Raw genomic sequence first — 22,019 nt, forward strand, 5'->3', positions numbered from 1 at the left:
TGTTGTGCATTTAAGTAATGTGAAGGCAAATGAGATTGAAAACCAATAGGCTGGAGCTGCTTGTCCCTACAAGCAGCTGATCCCAAGGTATCCGGAGTCCCGATGTTGAGTTGAAGCTTTTCCCCACCTCTCAAGTCAGAAATCTCTGAAATACCAAACCACAACAAAAAACTGACTAAATCCCGATGAAGTAGCAGGAATTAAACCAAGAGAATGAGGGGAAAATAAGAAAAAGGACAATTCCACAAAACCTAAGTCTGCCTTTAGTACCTCACAAAGGGGTTATGAAAGGGCAGGAGGCTTGGAGGGTTAAGGGATTCAGCTGTAGCAAGGATAGTTACTGAAGATAGAGGTTGCTTCTGAATTCTCCATCGTGGACTCCAGCTGCTCTCTTACAACTTCTCCCATCGGTAATCATAACTACCTGAGGTTTTGGTTGCTGGAAGCCACCTTGGAGGCCATGTCGTCCACATCTATTTTATAGTCAAGGAGACTGAGGACACATAGCCGGTTCTTTATTGCAGACCTGGTTAGAGTCTTGACTCCTAGGTAGTATTCTCTTGGATTGTGTAACTGTAGTCAGTTGTAAAACTGGAGATGTAATAGGGAGAGATTTTATTTTACAGAGGAAATGAAGGCCTGTTACTTTGTCCCTTTCTAGAGGGTATTTACTCTTTCTAAGGACAGTAGGATAGTTGCATAAAGTGAATAACAGGGTAATTTGTCTTCCATCTGCATATTTACTGGCCATGTTCCTAGTATTCTTAGATGACCTGTAGAAAAGAGGGTATCTTGCTGGTGGTGTATGATGGGAAGGATACTAGTATGTTATAAGAGAAGTTGAGATTGTTGAAGGTGTTTCAAGTAGCTTCCCTCAGTTTGCCCACCCAGGCACGGTGAAGGGCTAAGTTTACAGTTGAGCCTGGATCATGTTTCAGCATTCTCCTGCTCATGCTTAGTGTGGTACAGAGTGTAAGGGTTGGAGTCTGCACTCAGCCGTTTACAGGACTTGGAATATAGTATGCATAATGCATACAGTTCATCCATTTATTTATTCTTCAGCAGATGTTCAAGTGTCTTTTGTGTGCTAGGCACGGTTTTACATTCTGGGGATATAACACTTAAAACCAACAAAAATCCCTGCCATGTTGCACTTTACATTGTAGCAAAGGGAGACACACTAAACAAAGAAGTAAAATGGGTAGAGCAGGAGGTGGTCACACGGCTGGAAAGGGGACTAAGGAATCTGGGTATTGGTAGTTTTAAATAAGAGTGAGTCAGGAGAAGCCTCAGTAGAAGGTAATGAATGTTTCAGCAGCGATCTGAAAGAGATTGGAGAGGGAGCCATTGTTTCAGGTAGAAGGAATGGATGACCAGGGCCTAGTCTGTGTTGTGGAAGCATATAGGGTATGTGTGTCAGGTAGGTTGGGGCAATGTGGTGAAGTTCAGGGAGTCAGGGGTAGTCATGGATGATAAGGTTAGAGAGGCAGTAGGGTCCAGATAGGCCACTGCAAGGAGGGACATGCTTGTAACTTATTGAAGTAGAGCCATGAAAGGCCTTTGAGCAGAGTGACATGATCTGCCTTAGGTTATTTTGATTGATTTTTTTCCTCAGAATTGATTTTCCAAAAGGTTGTACTAATCTATATTTCCATCAACAAAGTATGGAGGGACCTGTTTTCCTATACTCTCACAGTACAGAGTATTATTAAATTAATTTTACCCATTTGATAGGTGAAAAATAATGTTTTATGATTTTCATTTGCATGTTTGATTTTGGAGGGAGTTGACTAATTTTTTTGTGTGAATTGCCTTTTCATGTTCTTTGCCCATTTTTGAGTATTTTATCATTTTCTCACTAATTTTCTGGTGACTTTTTCTATTTCGATGAAATGACAGTTATTTTTCCATTGTGTTTTGACTTTATAATAGTTTAGTTTTTTCCTTTGTAGAAGTTTGAAATTTTTATCTTCATATCTTTATTTTTTTATTTTTATTTTTTTTTCTTTTTTTTTTTCTTTATTTTTTTTTAAAGGTTTTATTTATTTGAGAGAAAGAGACAGATAGTGAGAGAGTACAAGTAGGGAAGAAAAGGAGAAGCAGGCACCCTGCTGAGGGGAGCCCATGCAGGTCTCAGTCCCAGGACCCTGGGATCATAACCTGAGCCACCTAGGCCCTAGCCCTCCCTATATTTGTATCTTTAACATTTATCTTTCTTTTATGGCTTTTAGGTCTTAGGTCATATTTAGAAAAGTTTTACTCATTCTGGGATATATATATATGTATGTATTTACCACTTTTTCCTATTAGTAACTATTTTTTCATATTTAACTTTTCTACTTAGAATTTATTTTGGTGTAAAGAGTGATGTGTAGGGGTCTAGATTTTCTTTTTCCAATTGGGTAGTGGTTGTCTCAGCCCTATTTACTTTAACCTTACTGATTGAAATGCTACTATGATCTCATTCCAGGTTCTCATTTGGGTCTGGCATCCACATAAATTGTTTTTTTAAAGGTAACTTAATCACTAGCTTTGTGTGTGTGTGTGGTAGGGAGAGTTGATAAACATATATTAATTGAGCATCTTCTATTACCTTTTCTTAGTCTCTTTAGAAAGGTTACTGTCCAGAGTTGGAGTATTTTAGAGTCGTTAAGATTGCCAGGAGTGGGCTGAGGGGAGACTTAAATAAGCTCCTTGCACTGTACTAGGTGTGATGAGGTGGGAATAAAAGCAGTAGAACTAGTTTCTAATTGTGGATGTTTACTGCTGAATTGGAGGAGGATACACAAAGCCTTCCCTAATCAAAGTAGAAGTGTGTATGCCAGTGTCATGAGGAGATGGTACAGTGTTAACTTATATGGAACAGAGCATTCAAAAGGAAATTTGTTAATTGTGTAGTATACAGAAAAATATAAAAAATAATACATGGAAAAGGGAGAGTAGTAGTATGGGATGCAGTATTAGGGAAAAGCTTCATTTGTTATATTCCTGTTTATATTCTTAAATGTAATTTAAATAGGCCTCTTAGTCTGAGGTTTTAGTACATTGAAATGCTTGTTTATCCTGTCTTTTTATGTGAAATATTAAACTTGTAAAATTCAAATATATCTGTGCAATGGTGCCATGCTATTTTTTATTAATGGATTATTTTAGCCTCTAGATAAATACTTAGCTTTGCTAGCACTGTAAAAAACTTCATTCATAACTGGTTTTGACTTGTGTATATATTAATACAAATGTATGCTGAAGTGACTTATGGACAGGATTGGGACCAAAATCTAGGTGTTGTGCTTTAGCTCAGTGGTCTTGCATTAAGCTGCTTTGAGTTATATTGTTTCATATTGTGGACAGAAAACATCTTTGTACAATGTACATGCATGAGGAGTGTCCCGATGTTTGACTTTAATTCCTCTGAGTTTCTCTTATAGGACTGGTTGGACAATGGCCCAGAACAAGCTATTTAACAAGATCCTCAAAGCCCTGCAGTCTGACCGCCTTGCCCGATTGGCCAATGAAGGGGTAAGACTCCAGAAAATGGCCCCATGGTGTTCCCTCCCTAGTTTAGCCTTACTGGCTGACTAACTTGTTGTTCCCTTGCCACCTGCCCCAGTTATTAACAAGGTGGCCTTCATGTATTACCACTTCACTTACATCTTCTAGGCTTGCAATGAGCCAGTGCTGCGCCGTGTTGCTGTGGACAAGTGTGCGAGGAGAGTGCGGCAGGCTCTGGCAAGTGTGAGCTGGGACACCAAGCTGATCCAGTGGCTGCATACCACCCTGGTGGAGACGTTGAGTCTGCCCATGCTGGCCGCCTACCTAGATGCTTTGCAGACACTCAAAGGGAAGGTAAGGTTATGACTGGAGTCTGCCCCTCGTCCTAAGTTGGCCAGCCTCTGCTGTAGGTTCAGAAAGTGGGGTTGGGCAAGGTCACTGCCTGGTCAGCCTGGAGGACATGACTGAAGCTAACAGGTTTCCTTTGCTATTAAAAATAGGAGACATGGTATCATTTTACGTTTTGTCTGGTGTAAACGTCTTTAGCCCTGCTGTCTCCAGGATGAAGTGTGAGGCCTGAAAACCAAAATGTACTTTTAGCCTCTCCAGCCCTGCAGCTTGTGGTTTGAGTCACCTCTGAGGTGAGGTGAGAAAAGAATTGAATTATCATGGGGAAGGTGAAGGGTTTACCAGGGAGGCATGTTGAAAATGAGGACAGAAGCAGACTTAGGTGTTCACTGAGTACAGGACTGTGGGGTGGGAAGATTTCCAGCACTGTCCACTCTAGGCTGTGCTCTCAGGAGTGGTTCCTCTACTGACAGGCTCCTGTTTTCTTAGATTATCAAGTTCACAATGAATACTTTGGTTGTTTCTTGCTAAAATTTTTTGAATTTATTTTTAATTTTTATTATTTAAGTATAGTTGAGATACAGTGTTTTATATTTTTAGGTGTATAATATAGTGATTTGACAGTTCTGTACATTACTCCTTGCTCACCATAGTAAGCATAGTCACCATCTATCACTAGATAATGTTATTACAATATTATTATAACTGTTCCCTATGCTGTACTTTTCATCTCTGTGACTTATTATTTGTATCTCTTAATCCTCTTCACTTATTTCACCATCCGCCCAACTCTCTTTCTTCTGGCAACCACTAGTTCTTTGTATTTATGAATCTGTTTCTGTTTTTTAGTTTGTTTACTTGTTTTATTTTTTAGATTCCACATGGAAATGGAGTCATATGGTATTTGTCTTTTCTTGACTTACCTCACTTAGCATAATATCCTTTAGATCCATCCATGTTTTTGCAGATGGCATGATCTCATTCTTTTTTATGGTGGGAGTAGTATTCTATTGTGTATATAAACCACGTAATCTTTACCCATTCATCTGTGGATGGACACTTGGTAGCTTCCGTATCTTGGCTATTATAAATAATGCTGCAGTGAACATAGAGTGCATATATCTTTTCAAATTAGTGTTTTCATTTTCTTTGGGTAAAAGCCCAGTAGTGAATTACTGGATCAAAAGGTAATTCTATTTTTAATTTTTTGAGGAACCTCCATACTGTTTTCTCCAGTGGTTGCACCAATTTACATTCCCAGCAAGAGTGCACAAGGGTTCCCTTATCTCCACATCCTCGATGGCACTTGTTATTTCTTATCTTTACTGGTATAAAGTGGTAACTCTTTGTGGTTTTGATTTGCCTTTCTCTCTCTCTTTTTTTAAAGATTTATTTATTTATTTATGATAGACATAGAGAGAGAGAGGCAGAGATACAGGAGGAGGGAGAAGCAGGCTCCATGCCGGGAGCCTGACGTGGGACTTCATCCTGGGACTCCAGGATCGCGCCCTGGGCCAAAGGCAGGCGCTAAACCGCTGAGCCACCCAGGGATCCCCTGATTTGCATTTCTCTTGTGGTTAGTGATGTTGAACATTTTTTCATGTGTCAGTTGGCGATCTATATGCCCTCTGGAAAAGTGTCTATTAGGTCCTCTGCCCATTTTTTAAATTGGATTATTTTGTTGTTGTTAAGTGGCATAAGTTCTTAACATATTTTGGATATTAACTCCTTATCAGATATATCATTTGCAAATATCTTCTGCCATTCAGGAGATTGCCTTTTCATTTTGTTGATGGTTTCCTTTGCTGTACAAGACTTTTTTATTTTGTGTAGTCCCAATAGTTTATTTTTCTTTTGTTTCCCTTGCCCTAGGGGCATACCTGTAAATATGTTGCCTAAGACCGATGTCCGAGAGGTTACTGCCTATATTTTCTTTTAGGAGTTTTATGGTTTCAGATCTCACATTCAGGTCTATAATCCATTTTGAGTTTATTTTTGTGTATGGTATAAGAAAGTGGTCCAATTTCATTCTTTTGCATGTAGCTATCCAGTTTTCCCAACATTATTTCTTTTTTTTTTTTTTTTTTTAAGATTTTATTTATACATTCATGAGAGACACAAAGAGAGAGGCAGAGACACAGGCAGAGGGAGAAGCAGACTCCACACAGGAAACCCTATGTGGGACTCGATCCTGGGATTCCAGGATCATGCCCTGGGCCCAAGGCAGACGCTCAACTGCTGAGCCACCCAGGCGGCCCTACCATTTCTTTATGAAAGAGGCTGTCTTCTCCCCATTCTTGTCTCCTTTGTCATAGATTAATTGACCGTGTAAGTGTAGGTTTGTTGCTGGGTTCTCCATTCTGTTCCATTGATCTATGTGTCTGTTTTTGTGTTAATACCATGGTGTTTGGGGCAGCCCGGGTGGCTCAGCGGTTTAGCGCCACCTTCGGCCCAGGGTGTGATCCTGAAGACCCCGGATCGAGTCCCACATTGGGCTCCCTGTGTGGAGCCTGCTTCTCCCTCTGCCTGTGTCTCTACATCTCTCTCTCTCTGTATGTCTCTCATGAATAAATAAATAAATAAATAAATAAAATCTTTAAAAAATATAAATTTAAAAAAGGAAAATATTTAAAAAAAAATACCATGGTGTTTGGATTATTATAGCTTTGTAGTATATCTTGAATTCTGGGACTGTGATACCTCCAGCTTTGATGTTCTTTCTCAAGATTGCTTTGGCTGTCTGTGGTCTTTTGTGGTTTTATTTATTTGTTAAAGATTTTGTTTATTTATTCATGAGAGAGGCAGAGACACAGGCAGAGGGAGAGGCAGGCTTCATGCAGGGAGCCCAATATGAGACTCGATTCTGGAACTCCAGGATCACGCCCTGGGCCGAAGGCAGGTGCTAAACCATTGAGCCACCTAGGCGTCCCTCTTTTGTGGTTTTATACAAATTTTAGGATTATTTGTTCTAGTTCTCTGAAAAATGCTATTGGGATTTTGATATGGATTGAGTTGAATCTATAGATTGCTTTTGGTAGTATGGACATTTAACAATGTTAAATTTGCTAATCCATAAGCATAGAATATCCATTCTTGTGTCATTTTTAATTTCTTTTTTTAATGTCTTAACAATTTTTAAAGTAAAGGTCTTTTACTTCCTTTTAATTGTACCTGTTGGATGGAAATGAAGGTGAATGGGATCATGCTCTTGGGCCAGCTACTTTTAGCATTAGAGCCATTGTGAAGGGAGCAGAGAGAGTATACACCCTAGCCTCTTAATTTTTTGTTGAGAGTGAATGCAGTGTTGGAAAGACCAGTGAGGCTTGGTTGACCAGCTCCACGCAGAGAAATTGGTATTGATTAATTATTTCTAAGTAGCCTGTATTGACGGAAAGTGAGTTTCAAGACTTTGTTGTTTCAGAGTTGTACTCTGCTGCCAGGTAAAAGCTTTTGAAGTCTGATTCAGATCAGATTCTCTTCCTCAAGGTGTTGAGTGGCTTGTAGTTACAGAATAAGTTGCAAAGAATAAGCCCTACAGTCTTGCTTCTTTCTAGTGTCACTGATTGGAAAGCATTTTCCCCGTGTTCTCTTGGAATTCTGCAGCACATCTCATTTCACATGCTGCATCTTCAGATGAAAATTGCCTCTTGACTTTCTCCTCCTCTGTCAGATGGTTTGAATCAGCAGTGTGGGGTTTCTCTTTCTTTCTGGCACGTATTAATAGCCTCTTTTGTTATTTGTGTCTTCCTTACCCCTCATAGATTATAAGCCTAGTGCCTTGTAACAGCAGCTGTGGCATCAACATTTGTTTCCTGAATTAAGCTGAGGTAGTCTGATGATATATTCACCCTTAATTTCTCAGGGAGAAATCTTTTTAGTCTTGTTCTTTTTAAAATAGTATTACTGTCCATTCTTGTCATTACCTGGGCAGCTTATTTTCTTGTATTGTCTTTGAACTTTTTGATATATAGCATTTTTATTAGTTTCAGCTGTACAACATGACTTGATATTTGTATATATTCCAAAATGATCACCACAATGAGTCTAGTTAACATGTGTCATTGTGCATAGTTAACAAAATTTTTTCTTGTGATGAGAACTTTTAAGATCTATTCTCAGCAACTTTCAAATAGGCAGTACAGGGCAGCCTAGGTGGCTTAGTGGTTTAGCGCTGCCTTCAGCTCAGGTCGTGATCCTGGAGTCCCAGGATCGGGTCCTGAGTTGGGCTCCCTGCATGGAGCCTGCTTCTCCCTCTGCCTGTGTCTTTGCCTCTCTTTCTCTGTCTCTCATGAATAAATAAATAAAATAAAATCTTAAAAAAAAAAATAGGCAATACAATATTAACTATAGTCACTATGCTGAACATCATATCTCCATGACTTACTTATTTTAAAATGGTAAGATTGTACCTTTTGATACCCTTGACCTAGTTTGTCCACCTCCAGTCCCCTGCCTCTGGCAGCCACCAATCTGCTATATCTATATCTGTGAGCTTGTTGCTGTTGTTTTATTTTTTAGTTTAGATTCTACATATAAGTGAGATCATGCAGTGTCTTTCTGTGTCTAACTTACTTCACTTAGCATAATGCCCTCAGGATCCATCCATGTTGTAGTAAATGTCAAGATTTCTTTTCGGTTTTATGACTGAATAATACTCCATTGTGTGTGTGTTTGTACATACACCCCATTTTCTTTATCCATTCAAATAACTTAGGTTGTTTTCATTTTTTGTCTATTATAAATAATGGTGCAATGAAAATGGGGATGGATGCATATATCTTTTTGAGTTCGTATTTTTATTTTCTTTGGGTAAATACCCAGAAGTAGAATTGCTGGATCATATTGTAGTTCTGTTTTTAATTTTTTGAGGAACTTGCATACTGTTTCCCATAGTGGCTGCACCAGTTTACATTCCCACCAAGAGTGTACAAGTGTTCCCTTATCTCGCATCCTTGCCAGCACTTGGTATTTCTTGTCTTTTTCCTAGTAGCCATTCTAACAGAGGTAAGATGATTTCTCACTGTAGTTTTGATTGGCATTTACCTGATGATGAGTGATGTTGAGCATCTTTTCATGTGTCTGTGGGCTATCGGTATGTCATCTTTGGAAAAATGTCTATTCAGATCTTCATTTTAATTGGATTATTTTTTTGCTGTTAAGTTCTTTATATAATTTGGGTATTAACCGCTTATTGGATATTTGTAGATATCTTCTCCTGTTCAGTAGGTTGCCTTTTCATTTTGTTACGGTTTCCTTTGCTATGCAGAAGCTTTTTAGTTTGACGTAGTCCCAATAGTTTAGTTTGCTTTTGTTGCCTTTGCTTTGGGTGTCTGATTCAAAAACATTACTAAGACAGATGTCAAGGAGCTTACTGCCTATGTTTTCTTATAGAAATTTTATGGTTTCAGGTCTATGTTGAAGTCTTTGATCCATTTTGAGTTAAGTTTTGTGTATGGTGTAAAGTACTTGTCCAGTTTCATTCTTTTGCATGTGATTGTTTAGTTTTCCCAACACCATTTATTTCACCATTCTATATTCTTGGCTTCTCTATTATAAGTTAACTAACCATAGATGCCATATATGTGTTACTTTATTTCTGGGCTTTCTATTCTGTTCCATTGATCTATGTGTTCCATTGATCCATGTGTATGTATAAAAATACTCTTGATTACTGCAGGTTGTTAATATAGCCTGAAATCGGGGAGCGTGATGCCTCCAGCTTTGTTCTTTCTCGTGCTTTGGATAATCAGGTTTTTTTTGTGGTTCCATGCAAATCTTAATGTTGCTTTATTTCTGTGAAAAATGCTATTGGAATTTTGATAGGTATGCATTGAATCTGCAGATTGCTTTGAGTAGTTTGGACATTTTTTTTTTTTTTTTTAAGATTCCATGTATTGGGATCCCTGGGTGGCGCAGCGGTTTGGCGCCTGCCTTTGGCCCAGGGCGCGATCCTGGAGACCCGGGATCGAATCCCACGTCGGGCTCCCGGTGCATGGAGCCTGCTTCTCCCTCTGCCTGTGTCTCTGCCTCTCTCTCTATCTCTCTGTGACTATCATAAATAAATAAAAATTAAAAAAAAAAAAAACTTTAAAAAAAAAAAAGAAAAAAAAAGATTCCATGTATTTGTTCATGAGAGACACAGAGAGATAGAGGCAGAGATACAGGCAGAGGGAGAAGCAGGCTCCATGCAGGGAGTCTGACATGGGACTTGATCCCGGGTCTCCAGGATCATGCCCTGGGCTGAAGGCGGCACTAAACCGCTGAGCCACCCCAGCTGCCCAGTTTGGACACTTTTAACAGTATTTTTCCTTTTTTTTTTTTTTTTAAAGATTTATTTATTTATTCATGAGAGACAGAGACACAGAGAGAGGCAGAGACACAGGCAGAGGAAGAAGCAGGCTCCATCCAGGGAGCCTGATGTGGGACCCGATTCCGGGTCTCCAGGATGAAGCCCTGGGCTGAAGGCAGGTGCTAAACTGCTGAGCCACCCAGGGATCCCCTAACAGTATTTTTCCAATCCATAAGCACAGAATATCAGAATATCTTTCCATTAATTATGTTTTCTTCAGTTTCTTGCATTAATGTCTTGTATTTTTAATTGCATAGTTTTTCACTTCCTTGGTTAAGTTTATTCCTAGGTATTTTTTCTTTTTGATCCAGTTGTAAGAAGGATTGTCTTTTAAATTTCCCTTTCTGCTAGTTTGATACAAGTGTACAGAAATGCAACAGATTTTTATATATTGATTTTGTATCCTGCAACTTTGCTGAATTTGTTTATTAGTTCCAACAGCTTTTTGGTCAGGTCTTTAGGATTTTCTCGATAGAATATGTCATCTGCAAATAGTGTCAGTTTTACTTCTTCCTTTCTAATTTGGATTCCTTTTATTTTTCTTGTCTAATTGCTCCAGCTAGGACTAATAGTACTACTGTGTTGGATAAAAGTGGTGAGAGTGGGCATCCTTATCTTGTTCCTGATCTTAGAGGAAAAGCTCTCACGTTTTCACTGTTGGGGATAGCATTAGCTATGGGCTGACTTTACAACCTGCATCACCATAGTACTTTTCATTCTCCACTTTCTCAGAATGTTTTTTTTTTCTTTTTCTTTTTCTTTTTTTAATTTTTATTTATTTATGATAGTCACACAGAGAGAGAGAGGCAGAGACATAGGCAGAGGGAGAAGCAGGCTCGACGTGGGATTCGATCCCGGGTCTCCAGGATCGCGCCCTGGGCCAAAGGCAGGCGCCAAACTGCTGTGCCACCTAGGGATCCCCTATTTTTGCTTTTCTAAAGACTACCTTTAAACATTTGAAATTCTTTCCTTTCCCCTAGGTCACTTTGACCTTTTGTGGGTAATATGGAATTCACAGAAATATTTCTTCTTTTTTTTTCATAGAAATATTTCTCTCAGTGTAAGCATCAGCATGTCCAAAACCTATACTTACACATCTATGAGGTCACATTTTCTAGTAAAAAATAGGATATGGTATAAGTCACAGTACACACAGTACATAGGAAATATTATTTTGGGCACAATAACAGATTTCTTTAAAGTTTCAAAGCTTGAAGGCAATACTCTAGAGGAAAATGCAGATTTTTAAAAAATATTTATAAAATCAACCGATGTTCATTGAGGATATTAGAAAATACAGAAATCTAAAAAGAAAAAAGCAAAAAAAAAAAATAAAAATAAAAAGAAAAAGAAAAAAGCTGTCCATAACTCCATAAAGATAACTATTAATATTTTGGCATATTTTCTAATAGCATTTTTTCTGAGTAGAGGTAATTTTTATGTTTTCTATTTTTCTTTAACATTTTAGCAAAGTCATTTCCCTATGTTATTACAGATTCTTTTAAATATTTTAAATTAACCTTAATACCTAGTTACATGGATAACTTGCTTAATCATTCTCTTATAGATATATTTAGGTTATTTTTTCTCCTTAATCATTATTGAGAATTAATTTGTCTTTTACACACACCCCTACCCGCCCCAAGCCCCATGTATATATTTTTGATATATTTTGCTAGGAAAAGTTCTGAGAAGTAGAATCCTTTGGGAAGGGGATAGCACTAAATTTAAGTCTCTTGATACATATCATCAGATTTCTTTCTAAAGGATTGTACCCATTTACCTTTAATGATGGGAGGCATACTTTTCAACTATCTCCTTATTTGTACTTTTGCCCCAAGTAAAGTTTGAAAGGCTTAGTTGAAGTCTGTCTGTGACTCATAATGGGGTTCTTTCCTCCCACCCAATTCCTGCTAGTGGGTAGGTCTCCTGCTTCTCACTGGAAGCATCTTTGCTTTTGCTTCTAGATCCCTACTTTGATTGACCGGATGCTTGTGTCATCTAACACGAAGACTGGGGCTGCAGGAGCTGAGGCCTTGTCCCTCTTGCTGAAGAGGCCCTGGGATCCTGCTGTGGGAGTGCTTTCTCATAACAAACCAGTAAGTCAGAGGAGCTCAGAACTTAACTATGGCAAGTCAGAGGAGCTCAGAACTTAACTATGGCCCATGAAATTTTTAGAATTCAGTCTCAGAACCTTAGTAAGAGGATAATAAATAACTTTTGCCATTAGTAACTGGTTGTGTATAGTGCTTTAGCATAGTTTCATAAGGAAATTAGCATTGTTTGGAATAAGAAAGGTATTGGGATGCTTAGGATTTTGTGGAGTAACACCTCTCTCTCACTGGTTCTCTGTTGGGGTTCTTCTTCCTTAGAGCAAACTCCCTGGCTCTCCTCTCATTCTCATTGCCTCCTCCGGGCCTTCTAGCTCCGTGTTTCCCACCTCACGGCGCCACCGCTTCTGGCAGTCTCAGCTGTCCTGCTTAGGCAAGGTATGTGTGGGAATAAGAGGAACTATCTCCTGGTTGGAGTAGAGTCTTGAAGGACTGAGGCGACAGAATGTGGGAGGGGGTCCAAATGGATGGACTTAAGTGTTGAGCATCCCCCCACTCTCTTTGTTTTTAATTTGAATGGTGCTTATCTAAAGTTGAAGGGATTTAGGGTAGGTTAAGCAGAATTGAGAGAAGATTAGAAACTTATCTCTGCTGGCATGGCTGCCACTTTCTTTCCTTTAGGTCATCCCTGTAGCCACCCATCTGCTGAACAATGGTAGTGGGGTCGGAGTTCTGCAGTGTCTCGAGCATATGATTGGGGCAGTGAGAAGCAAAGTGCTGGAGGTGAGAGTGCCCTTGTTTGAATTCACTGTGGCATGCCCAGCATGCTGGGCTTGTTTTGCACCCAGCTATGTCCTCCTGTCTTACTGTCTTCTTTCTCTTCCCTCAAAGATTCATAGCCATTTCCCCCACAAACCTATTATCTTGATTGGTTGGAATACAGGAGCTTTGGTGGCCTGTCATGTAAGTAATTTCCATCTCATTTGGAAGTTGTCTTGGGATAGAATAATAGGCTATTGCTGCTGATTGCTACCATTAAGTCCTTTTTTATGTTCCAGACACTGTGGTAGATGATCTGCCTATATAAATGGCATTTTAAGGCGTAAAAGACTAACTTTGTTTTCTAACTTTATTGTGGAAATTTTAAGCAGAAACCTAAAAGGAGAACAGATGTAAAATAAAGCCTGTGGGCCCCTCACCCAGCTTACCAGCAGTTAACTCATGGCCAGGTTTTTTCATCTTACCCCTGCCCACTTTCCTCTAATTATTTTGAAGAAAGTCCCAAATAGGGCACCTGGGTGGCTCAGTCGATGAAGCGTCTGCCTCTGCTTGAGGTCATGATTCCAGGACCTGGAATTGAGCCCTGAGTTGGGCTTCCTACTCAGTGGGGAGTCTGTGTCTCCCTCTCCCTTGCCCCTCCCCCTGCTCATGCTCTTTCTCCCTCTCATAAATAAATAAAATCTTGAAAAATAAAATAAAATTGGAGTCTTAATATTAAAGAAAACCCCAAATATTTCATTTGTATATATTTCAGCATATATCTCTGAAAAAAATATTCCTCTTCCACTCCCAAATGTATGTACTATTCTCCTACCTTAAAAAAAGATACTAGCAGGCATAAATTTTAATAGTTTTGGAATTTGATGTTGTATTCATATTCTGTTCCTTTCTAAGACCTCAAGGAACCTTTCTTAATTATTTTACATACATTTATATGTACATTAGTTTGCATAAGTGTTCCTGACCTGTCCAAAGCCCCTATTCTCAAGTGGATCAAGTAAGTGGAGCCTATACTGCTTCATGTGGTGTGGTTAAGTATGACATCTAGGGCCACTGGAGGAAGGAGGCTACCTCCCTCTACACCCTGGTCTTGGGAATAGCAGAATTCAGTCAGCAACTGCTCCAACAAATTTGGGGTGCCTAGGAGCTCACCATTAAATTAAAAAGGAATAGATTTTCTTCATTTAAGGGAGAAGAGCAACATTTGTGCTCTCCTGATTGCATTTGCTATCACTGGAGAGAAAAGTGAATAGGAGGACTTAAGTATAGGAATTAATAGGATGGAAGCATTGAACTTCCCGTCCTGTGGTTCAGCCCTCTGCTGGGGTTCTCTCAGGGCTCCATCTTGTGTCTTGTGATCTTACTGCTGCCACTGGCTGGTTCTCCTGGGGATTAGTACTGGGGAGGAAGAGATGGGGACTAGCTGGTAAGTCTGGACCACCTCTGGACTCTGGGTATGGTGTAGCTGCAGTAAAGTCATTTGACCTTTAGACAAACTATTGTATTATTTCCAGGTGTCAGTGATGGAGTATGTCACTGCGGTTGTCTGCCTTGGGTTTCCTTTACTCACCGTGGATGGTCCCAGAGGGGTAAGCATGGAGTGCAGCTGATTACTGGGTCAGTGGCTGGTGAGAATAAGGGGGGGTGTGCATTGCACAAATTGGTGCTTAATGACTATAGTTGCCCAGCTGACTCCCCTCAGCAGACTTGCCTGGTCAGTGCTCAGTGAATAGGAACTGGCTGATTATAAAAACTATACATGTTTCAGGATGTGGATGATCCCCTCTTGGATATGAAGACTCCAGTCCTCTTTGTCATTGGGCAGAATTCCTTACAGTGTCATCCCGAAGCCATGGAGGATTTCCGAGAAAAGATTCGGGCTGAGAACAGCTTGGTGGTGGTTGGGGGAGCTGATGATAATCTCAGGTGTGTAGCTTCCCCAGAACTGTGAGAGAGCCATATTGTAGTGTTGGAGGAATGCCTATGAGGTGGTAATATAACTAGATACTAAATCTTCTTTGAAAAGGGAAACCATTTTACATATTAAACTAATTCAGATTTCTAAAAAGTTGCAAAAACAGTACAAAAAATTCTTAGGTACCTTTAACTCAGATTTCCCAAATGTTAACATCTCACATAACCAGAGTTTATTATCAAAATGAGGATATTAACATTGTATACTATTGTCTAATCTACAGACACAGATACTATCAGTTGCCTCACTAATGTCCTTTCTCTGTCTAGTATCCATTCCAGGATCACATGTTGTTATTAGTTGCCTTATCTCCTTGATTTTGGTAATATTCCTAGGTCTTTCATGATCTTGACATTTTGAAGACTTCTGGCCAGTTTTTTTGTAGGCTGTCTCTCAATTTAGGTTTTTGACAATTTTTTTTGTGATTAGGTTGAGCATAGCATTTCTGGCAGAAATGCCAGAGATGATAAGCCCTCAGTGCATCCTCCCTGGGGATACATGTTGTTGATATGTCTTATCACTGGTGTTGTTATGTGTGAAGGTGGCATCTTCCAGGTTTCTCCATTGTCAAGTTACTATATTTCTGTTTGCGATTAGTAGTTACTCTGTGGGAAGGAGATAATTTGAAACAGTGAATGCAGTTTTGGTCATTGTGCTTTCACTGGAGTAGGCATTTCTTTATATTTGTATCTTACTGAAGATGTATATGAACATAGGTTTCATTTGTATTAAACATCCTTTTATATATTATGGAATCAAAACAGCTGGAGTTTAGAATGGGCACCTTAGGTCATTGAGATGGCTGCTGGCTCCTTACAAGACGAGCTGCCTGTAGGGTCTTTAATGATGATTTCATGAAATGTACTGAAAAATAGGTGGTGTCATTTGTTGGCTTCCTTTTTTAAAAAAGATTTTATTTATTTATTTGACAGAGAGCAAGCAGAGAGAGTGGCAGGCAGAGAGAGGGAGAGGGGGAGAAAGCAGGCTCCCTGCTGAGCAAGGACTCTGATGTAGGACTCAATCCCAGGATCATGGGATCATTTGACCAGAGCTGAAGGCAGATGCTTAACCCGCTGAGCCACCTGGGCACCTGGGCTTCATGTTTTTTTTTTGTTTGTTTGTTTGTTTGTTTGTTTTGTTTTGTTTTTAATATGCTCAATCTTAGAGCTTAATTTCATTTGTGTGCATTAGCTAGTGAGCTTAAAACAAGTACCTGCTCCTACCTGTCTTATCAGTTTCTTAGCCAAAGATGTTTTAGAGAAGTCGTGGTTTTTGTTATTTGGCCATTTTTTTGTGGGCCTAGAATCTAATTCTTCGGTGTTCAAAGCAGTGTTTTTTTTGTAAATACATTGTCTTTGTTGGTTATTCAGACATTCTTATCTATAGGAGGGTAGTGTGTGTGTGTGTGTGTGTGTGTGTGTTCGTGTGTGTGTGTGTGTGTGTGTGTGTGTGTGTGTGTTTTGAGTGGTAGTGAGGGAACATGAGAGGTTAGAATACCTTAATGGGAGTTATATTGTGAGGCTTCTTATGAGATGTGATTGCAAGGTGCGTGGGTATTGTCCTGAGAATTAGGAGACCTCGATTTAGTCTTGATTGCTTTGCTAAGAACCATGCTAAAAACTGCTTAACTTCTGGGACTTGCTGGCCTCATCTGTAAGATGAGGATGCTATACAATGTCAGAGGCCAACAGCTAGTAAATTGGGATCTCAGAATTTGGAAGCTCAGAATGTTGTTCTCTACCCTGTCACTTGGGGCCCTGTTTTTTTCTCTGCCGAGACCCACTGCCACCCCCCTGTCAGAAGCCAGGGGTTTTAGGGACTCTTGGGTGACTTAGCAGTTCAGTGTCTGCCTTCAGCCCAGGGCATGATCCTGGAGTTCCGGGCCCCAATCCCACATCTGGCTCCCTGCATGGGTCCTGCTTCTCCCTCTGCCTAGGTCTCTGCCTCTCTCTGTGTCTCTCATGAATAAATAAATAAAATCTTTAAAAAAAAAAAAAAAAGCCAGGGGTTTTAAAAATAGCTTCCAAAGAGAGGAGTGCAGCCATCTATGGCCAGTTACTGTTATCTCTTTAGAACTAACCTGTGACCACCTCTCCTCTTCTACTGATCTCATTACATATATTATTTTCGTAATCCCCACAAGTCAATGAGTGAGGTGTTATGATTCCCCATTTTTAGATGTAGAAGCTAAGGTTCAGAGAGGTGGTGATACCTGCTAGAGGGCTAACGTAGTCCTCCTTCCTGGGCCCAGGAAGAGAAGAAGAAACACAGAAGAGAAATCCATTCTTGATCCCATATTATTATGCCATGGAATGTTTAAGTATTTCTTCCTCTCTGTCTCTTAGAATAAGCAAAGCAAAGAAGAAATCAGAGGGGCTGACTCAGAGCATGGTGGACAGATGTATTCAGGTACACAGTTGTTTTAATGTGTTTTTCTCAGTGAGGCTTGCCTTTCTGTAGCCTTTTAGCCTTGATCTCGTTAGCCAATTTCTTTGGCTCAGAAGGGTGTGGGAGTATCCAGTGGGGCTTCTCATAGAACTAAATCAAGCAAAGAAAAGGGGAAAGGGAGGGGAAGAAAGGGAAAGCTGTATGTAGCATCAGCAGAGAAGGGGTTTATTGGAGGAATGGGGGAACACACACTACCCCAGTGTGCCACCCCATAGAGGTGTCAGGGTGCAGGCTACTGCTGGTCTTTGGCTGAGGCTGGGGTTTGTGCCTGGCTCTGTGTGCATGGAGAGGGATCGGCACACCCGATGCCAAAGCTGGGGTTAATTGAATTGAGTTGAGCTTGTCGGCGAGGTTCCTGTTCCCTAGACTGAGGACTCAGCAGTCTGGGCCTCTCTTTACACTAGGATGAGATCGTGGACTTTCTGACTGGAGTGCTGACTCGCGCCGAAGGGCATATGGGCTCTGAGCCTCGGGATCAGGATGCTGAGAAGAAGAAGAAGCCTCGGGATGCAGCCCGCAGAGACTTGGCCTTTGAGGTCCCTGAGCGGGGCAGTCGGCCTGCCTCACCAGCTGCCAAGCTGCCTGCCTCACCCTCAGGCTCAGAGGTGACGCAGGCAGGGAGGGAGCACTTTTGCTAGGGAAGTTAGCTGTGGAGTTGATTCCTTCATTTGCTAGGGATGCTTGTCTGCCTTGCCAGTGCTGTAGTACTTTGAGTTCTAGTGGGGAGGATTTCTGACCAGGGAATTCCAGGGGAATAATTGATAATTGATGGTCAAATCCAAATATCTGGCTCAGCTCTTATCCTTCTCACCCTACCCAGGATCTTTCCAGTGTATCTAGCAGCCCCACCTCAAGTCCCAAGACCAAAGTGACCACAGTGACCTCTGCCCAGAAGTCCAGTCAGATTGGGAGCTCGCAGCTCCTGAAGAGACATGTGCAGCGGACGGAAGCTGTGCTGACCCACAAACAAGCCCAAGGTATAGGCTCCTTGGCCCAGGGGCCCCTCAGTTTATCTTTTAGAGTGATGTTATGTGGTATTTGGAAAGTATTGGCATCTGTAGCTTCTTCCAGGAGCATGGGAGAGGCACCCTTTCCCACATTTCTGTCCAGACAAAATTAGGTTGCAATGAATACCAAGGATTGTTTTCAAGGGTAAGACATCACAAAAGGTCTGTGCATTAGTGGAGCTGTATAGTTCCACTAATTATAGCTTTGCTTTGGTGTTCTGGGGAAGTTTGGTTTTATGAGCTGACTACGTGTGTACTTGCCTCAAATTTTTTTTCTGACTCCCAATTAGGGAAGCTACTTCTGTTCTAGGCCCTGCCTAGCCACTCCTGCAGTCAGGGCACTATTCAGGTCATGTGGACAAGGTGATTAGCTTTATTCCTCAGATTCCAGGGCAACTCAGCTGGCATCATGCCCTTTCTTTGTTGTGCCCTTGAAGAGTTAAGGTTCCCACACTGGGACTTTCTGTGAAGTTTGTTGGGGTTTCTCCAGATAGGCTTTAGATTAGTCTGGGAAATGTTTGTATGGTTGAGATCAGAGTCTGGAGAACAGTGTCCTACTGAAGCTATAGAAAAGGGAGTTTTGTGAGCAAGGAAAAAGGAAACCATAGCTCTTCCTCTGCCCCCACTTTGGTCCAATTGGACAGCCCCAGGGTAAGGCCTTTTGGGCATTGTGTTTGGTGATGTATCCAGGAGCATGCAGCATCGGAAGTCTCAGGAACTTGGAAAAAGGTAGCACAAGAGCTGGCTGTCAAGTAGAAATATGCAGAGGTGACAGCAAGCTGATCTCACTTCCCCTGTGTTTCTTTTAGTGGAGCCAAAGGATCAGGACTTAAACTCAGGCCTCTTATGAGGATGCCCTTAAGAGTGGTGCTAACAGGGAACATGTGTGAGTGGATCGTTGAAGGCAAAAAAAAAAAAAAAAAAAAAACCAGGCTGCTCGGGTCTACGTGGGTGGTCTGTGACCTGATCTTCTTAAGTGGTGGCCAGAGCCAAGTTTAGGGTGTGTGATGTTTCAAGAGGCTTTTGATGAACAGAGAGTCAGTGGTCTGCTTGCTTCTGGAGGGGATAATTAGTTGTAAATCTAAGGAGTTCTCGAAGGCTGATTGGTGATCTGGGTTAGAAATGGGACCCGGAGTATCATGGCACAGAGCAGCAGCCATAACGCCCTGGCTTTTGTAGGGCTCGTAGGCAAGAGGGAATGATTATAGCTAACTTTTACGGAGCCCTGGCTACCTGCTATGCTGTTTTCTTGGCACTTGAGTTGCTGTTGCTCATTGAGTCTTGGCAACGGCCCCATGAGCAGGTACATTTATTATTTTCAGTTTATACATGATTCCATGGAGCTGCTAGGAGTCAGGTTTCAAACCCATACAGTAATTCTGGAAAAAGCCCTTGTTGACCATTTCCTAGAACATTTTCATGTCTTTTTCTTACTCCCTCTCCTTTTCTCCTTTCTCTGGCTGGCTGTGATTCTGTAATTCTTTCTGATTCATTCCAGCACAGTTTGCTGCTTTTCTGAAACAAAATATGCTGGTGAGGAAAGCTCTTCCTCCCGGCACCTCCTCCTGTCTCTTTGGTGAGTATTGCTCTTCCTCTCACCTTTTCACGCTCTACTCTCTGCTTCTCTCCACTTCTTCCTTGTTTTCTTCCTCATCCTGCCTCTCATTTGTCTCTGGTTTCCTGCTGTTCTTTTCTCTTTTCCTTTTTCTGTCTTCTGATTCTTTTCTTGGCTGACTCCTTTTGCTTACTCCTCCATAGTATTTGCTTTTTCTCCATACTTTGTTTGCCTCTAATGGTTTTTCCTTTTTTGTCTCCTGTGGCTCTTGACTCTGCTTCTCCTCTATGTGCCTGTGGCCTATTGCCTGTGAACCTGAGTTTCCTTGTGTGTTTTTCTCCCTGCACCTCTGGTTTCCTGCTTCCATCCTGGCCGCTACAAGCACACCAGCCACTTATCAGCATAAAACCTGTAGCTCCTTTCCCTTTTACCTGCCTTCCTATTCTGATTTTAGTCAGTGCATTTATTCCCTAAGCGATTCTTTTAGCTGGTTATACCCTGTGGCCTGGAGTAGCTCTCCGTGGCCCAGGCCAGGAGCCCCATCCCTGTCTGCTATCCTCATAGGACTATTGTTTTCCTCCCCACCCTACCCCTGATTGCCTATGCTAAAAAGAGGGCCTATGGTGGGCTTCTGGTTTTAAAGAGAAGGGAATCTCTAAGGAAGCCTGAAGGATAACTTCAGATTCCGAGAGGTTTGGCCATGTGCAAGATGAGTCTGTTTGATTCAGTGAAGGGGGAAGGCCATATGTGAACAGTTGGCCTTTCTCTGTACTACTACAAATGACTTGCGGACTACTTGTGACATGGGCCATTGTTGCCTTGTTGCTTTTGGGCAGGAGCAGTAAAGTTGTCTTGGCTAAGATGCTCCTTTACCTAGTAGCTACTCAAAGCCAGTGTCAATTCCTGGCAATAATTCTTCTTGTTGCCTTCATTTGGTAACCAAACACTCAACCTTGGGCTCTTAGGACAGAGTAGGACTCTGAGAGCCTTGTGAAAATCTCTGTAGAGAGGACTGGGTAGTGTGCTCCTCTACTACTGCTTTGTGGGATGTTTCCTGTCCCCCAGCTATGTGATGTGGGGTGGGCCTGAAACAGGAAAATTACCACATTGAGTCCAGGAAGCATGGCTTCGATCCCTTGTAGTGAGTCCTCTGTTGTTTGGCCTTCGGTAGGCAGGGTTAAGGTATCTTCTCCTTTCTTTTTGTTCCCACCAACTCAGAGCCCCCTACCTTCTGTCTCCAGAACAGGATAAGGGATGGGGATGGGGCCATCCTCTGAAAGGGCAAGGTGGCCTTGTACCACAGGTGGGACCTGAGTGAGGTGGGATTGAAGCATTGGCAGTTGCCTTTGAAGTGTGATTTTGTGTGTGACACACAGTCATGCCCATGCTGGTGCTGTCAGTGTCTCTTGGGCTTTTTTGGATTGTGGAAGACCTTACCGCAGGTCCATCTCTTAGTTCCCATTTCATCAGAACAAACGGAAGAGGCAGAGAAAGAAGATCTTAGGGTCCAGCTGAAGCGCCATCATCCCTCCAGTCCTCTTCCTGGCAGTAAGACCTCCAAGCGACCGAAGATTAAGGTATCCCTTATCTCCCAAGGGGACACAGCTGGAGGGCCTTGTACTCCTTCCCAAGGAGGAGTTCCAGAAGGTGAGTTTTTCTTGGCCTGTTTAAAAAAAACTGAGCTGTCTCAAACCACATAACATTACTCTCTTGGTGACTACTTGCTGTACAGCTGAGCCTCTGCCTCAGTGTAAGATGTGCCTGGAGCAGAGAGGACATGCGGTAGCACATGGGACAGACATGGACAGTGACCTGATCTAAGCTAGGGTCGGGGAGGCAGAACGAGGATCAGAGGGAGCTCAGGGGTCATTCAAAGTATCATTATATTTTGTTCTTTACCAGTTTCAGTTAAAGATAAGAAAATATTCCAAGGATGCCTGGCTGGCTCAGTTGGTAGGGCATGTGACTCCCAATCTCAGGGTTGTGAGTTTGAGCCCCTATTGGGTATAGAGAT

General features: G+C 41.5%; 1 protein-coding gene across 10 annotated transcripts in view; it reads left to right on the plus strand.

Annotated features, from left to right (window-relative positions):
• Nucleotides 1-22,019, plus strand: part of KANSL3 (KAT8 regulatory NSL complex subunit 3) — a 43,197-nt gene that overhangs the window by 10,144 nt on the left and 11,034 nt on the right. For 7 of the 10 annotated variants that reach the window (XM_041755396.1, XM_041755395.1, XM_041755397.1 and 4 more), the window contains 13 exons: nucleotides 3,429-3,519; nucleotides 3,661-3,846; nucleotides 12,157-12,288; nucleotides 12,562-12,678; nucleotides 12,922-13,023; nucleotides 13,132-13,203; nucleotides 14,535-14,609; nucleotides 14,789-14,946; nucleotides 17,341-17,404; nucleotides 17,848-18,048; nucleotides 18,264-18,420; nucleotides 19,949-20,026; nucleotides 21,461-21,652. In XM_041755396.1, coding sequence (XP_041611330.1) covers nucleotides 3,429-3,519; nucleotides 3,661-3,846; nucleotides 12,157-12,288; nucleotides 12,562-12,678; nucleotides 12,922-13,023; nucleotides 13,132-13,203; nucleotides 14,535-14,609; nucleotides 14,789-14,946; nucleotides 17,341-17,404; nucleotides 17,848-18,048; nucleotides 18,264-18,420; nucleotides 19,949-20,026; nucleotides 21,461-21,652 — 1,625 coding nt within the window. Of the gene's footprint in view, nucleotides 1-2,470; nucleotides 2,515-3,428; nucleotides 3,520-3,660; nucleotides 3,847-12,156; nucleotides 12,289-12,561; nucleotides 12,679-12,921; nucleotides 13,024-13,131; nucleotides 13,204-14,534; nucleotides 14,610-14,788; nucleotides 14,947-17,340; nucleotides 17,405-17,847; nucleotides 18,049-18,263; nucleotides 18,421-19,948; nucleotides 20,027-21,460; nucleotides 21,653-22,019 lie in introns of all 10 variants that reach the window. The other 3 variants (XM_041755404.1, XM_041755405.1, XM_041755398.1) reach the window with 2 other exon arrangements.

This window comes from Vulpes lagopus, chromosome 5, assembly GCF_018345385.1.
Source record: "Vulpes lagopus strain Blue_001 chromosome 5, ASM1834538v1, whole genome shotgun sequence".
Taxonomy (NCBI): domain Eukaryota; kingdom Metazoa; phylum Chordata; class Mammalia; order Carnivora; family Canidae; genus Vulpes; species Vulpes lagopus.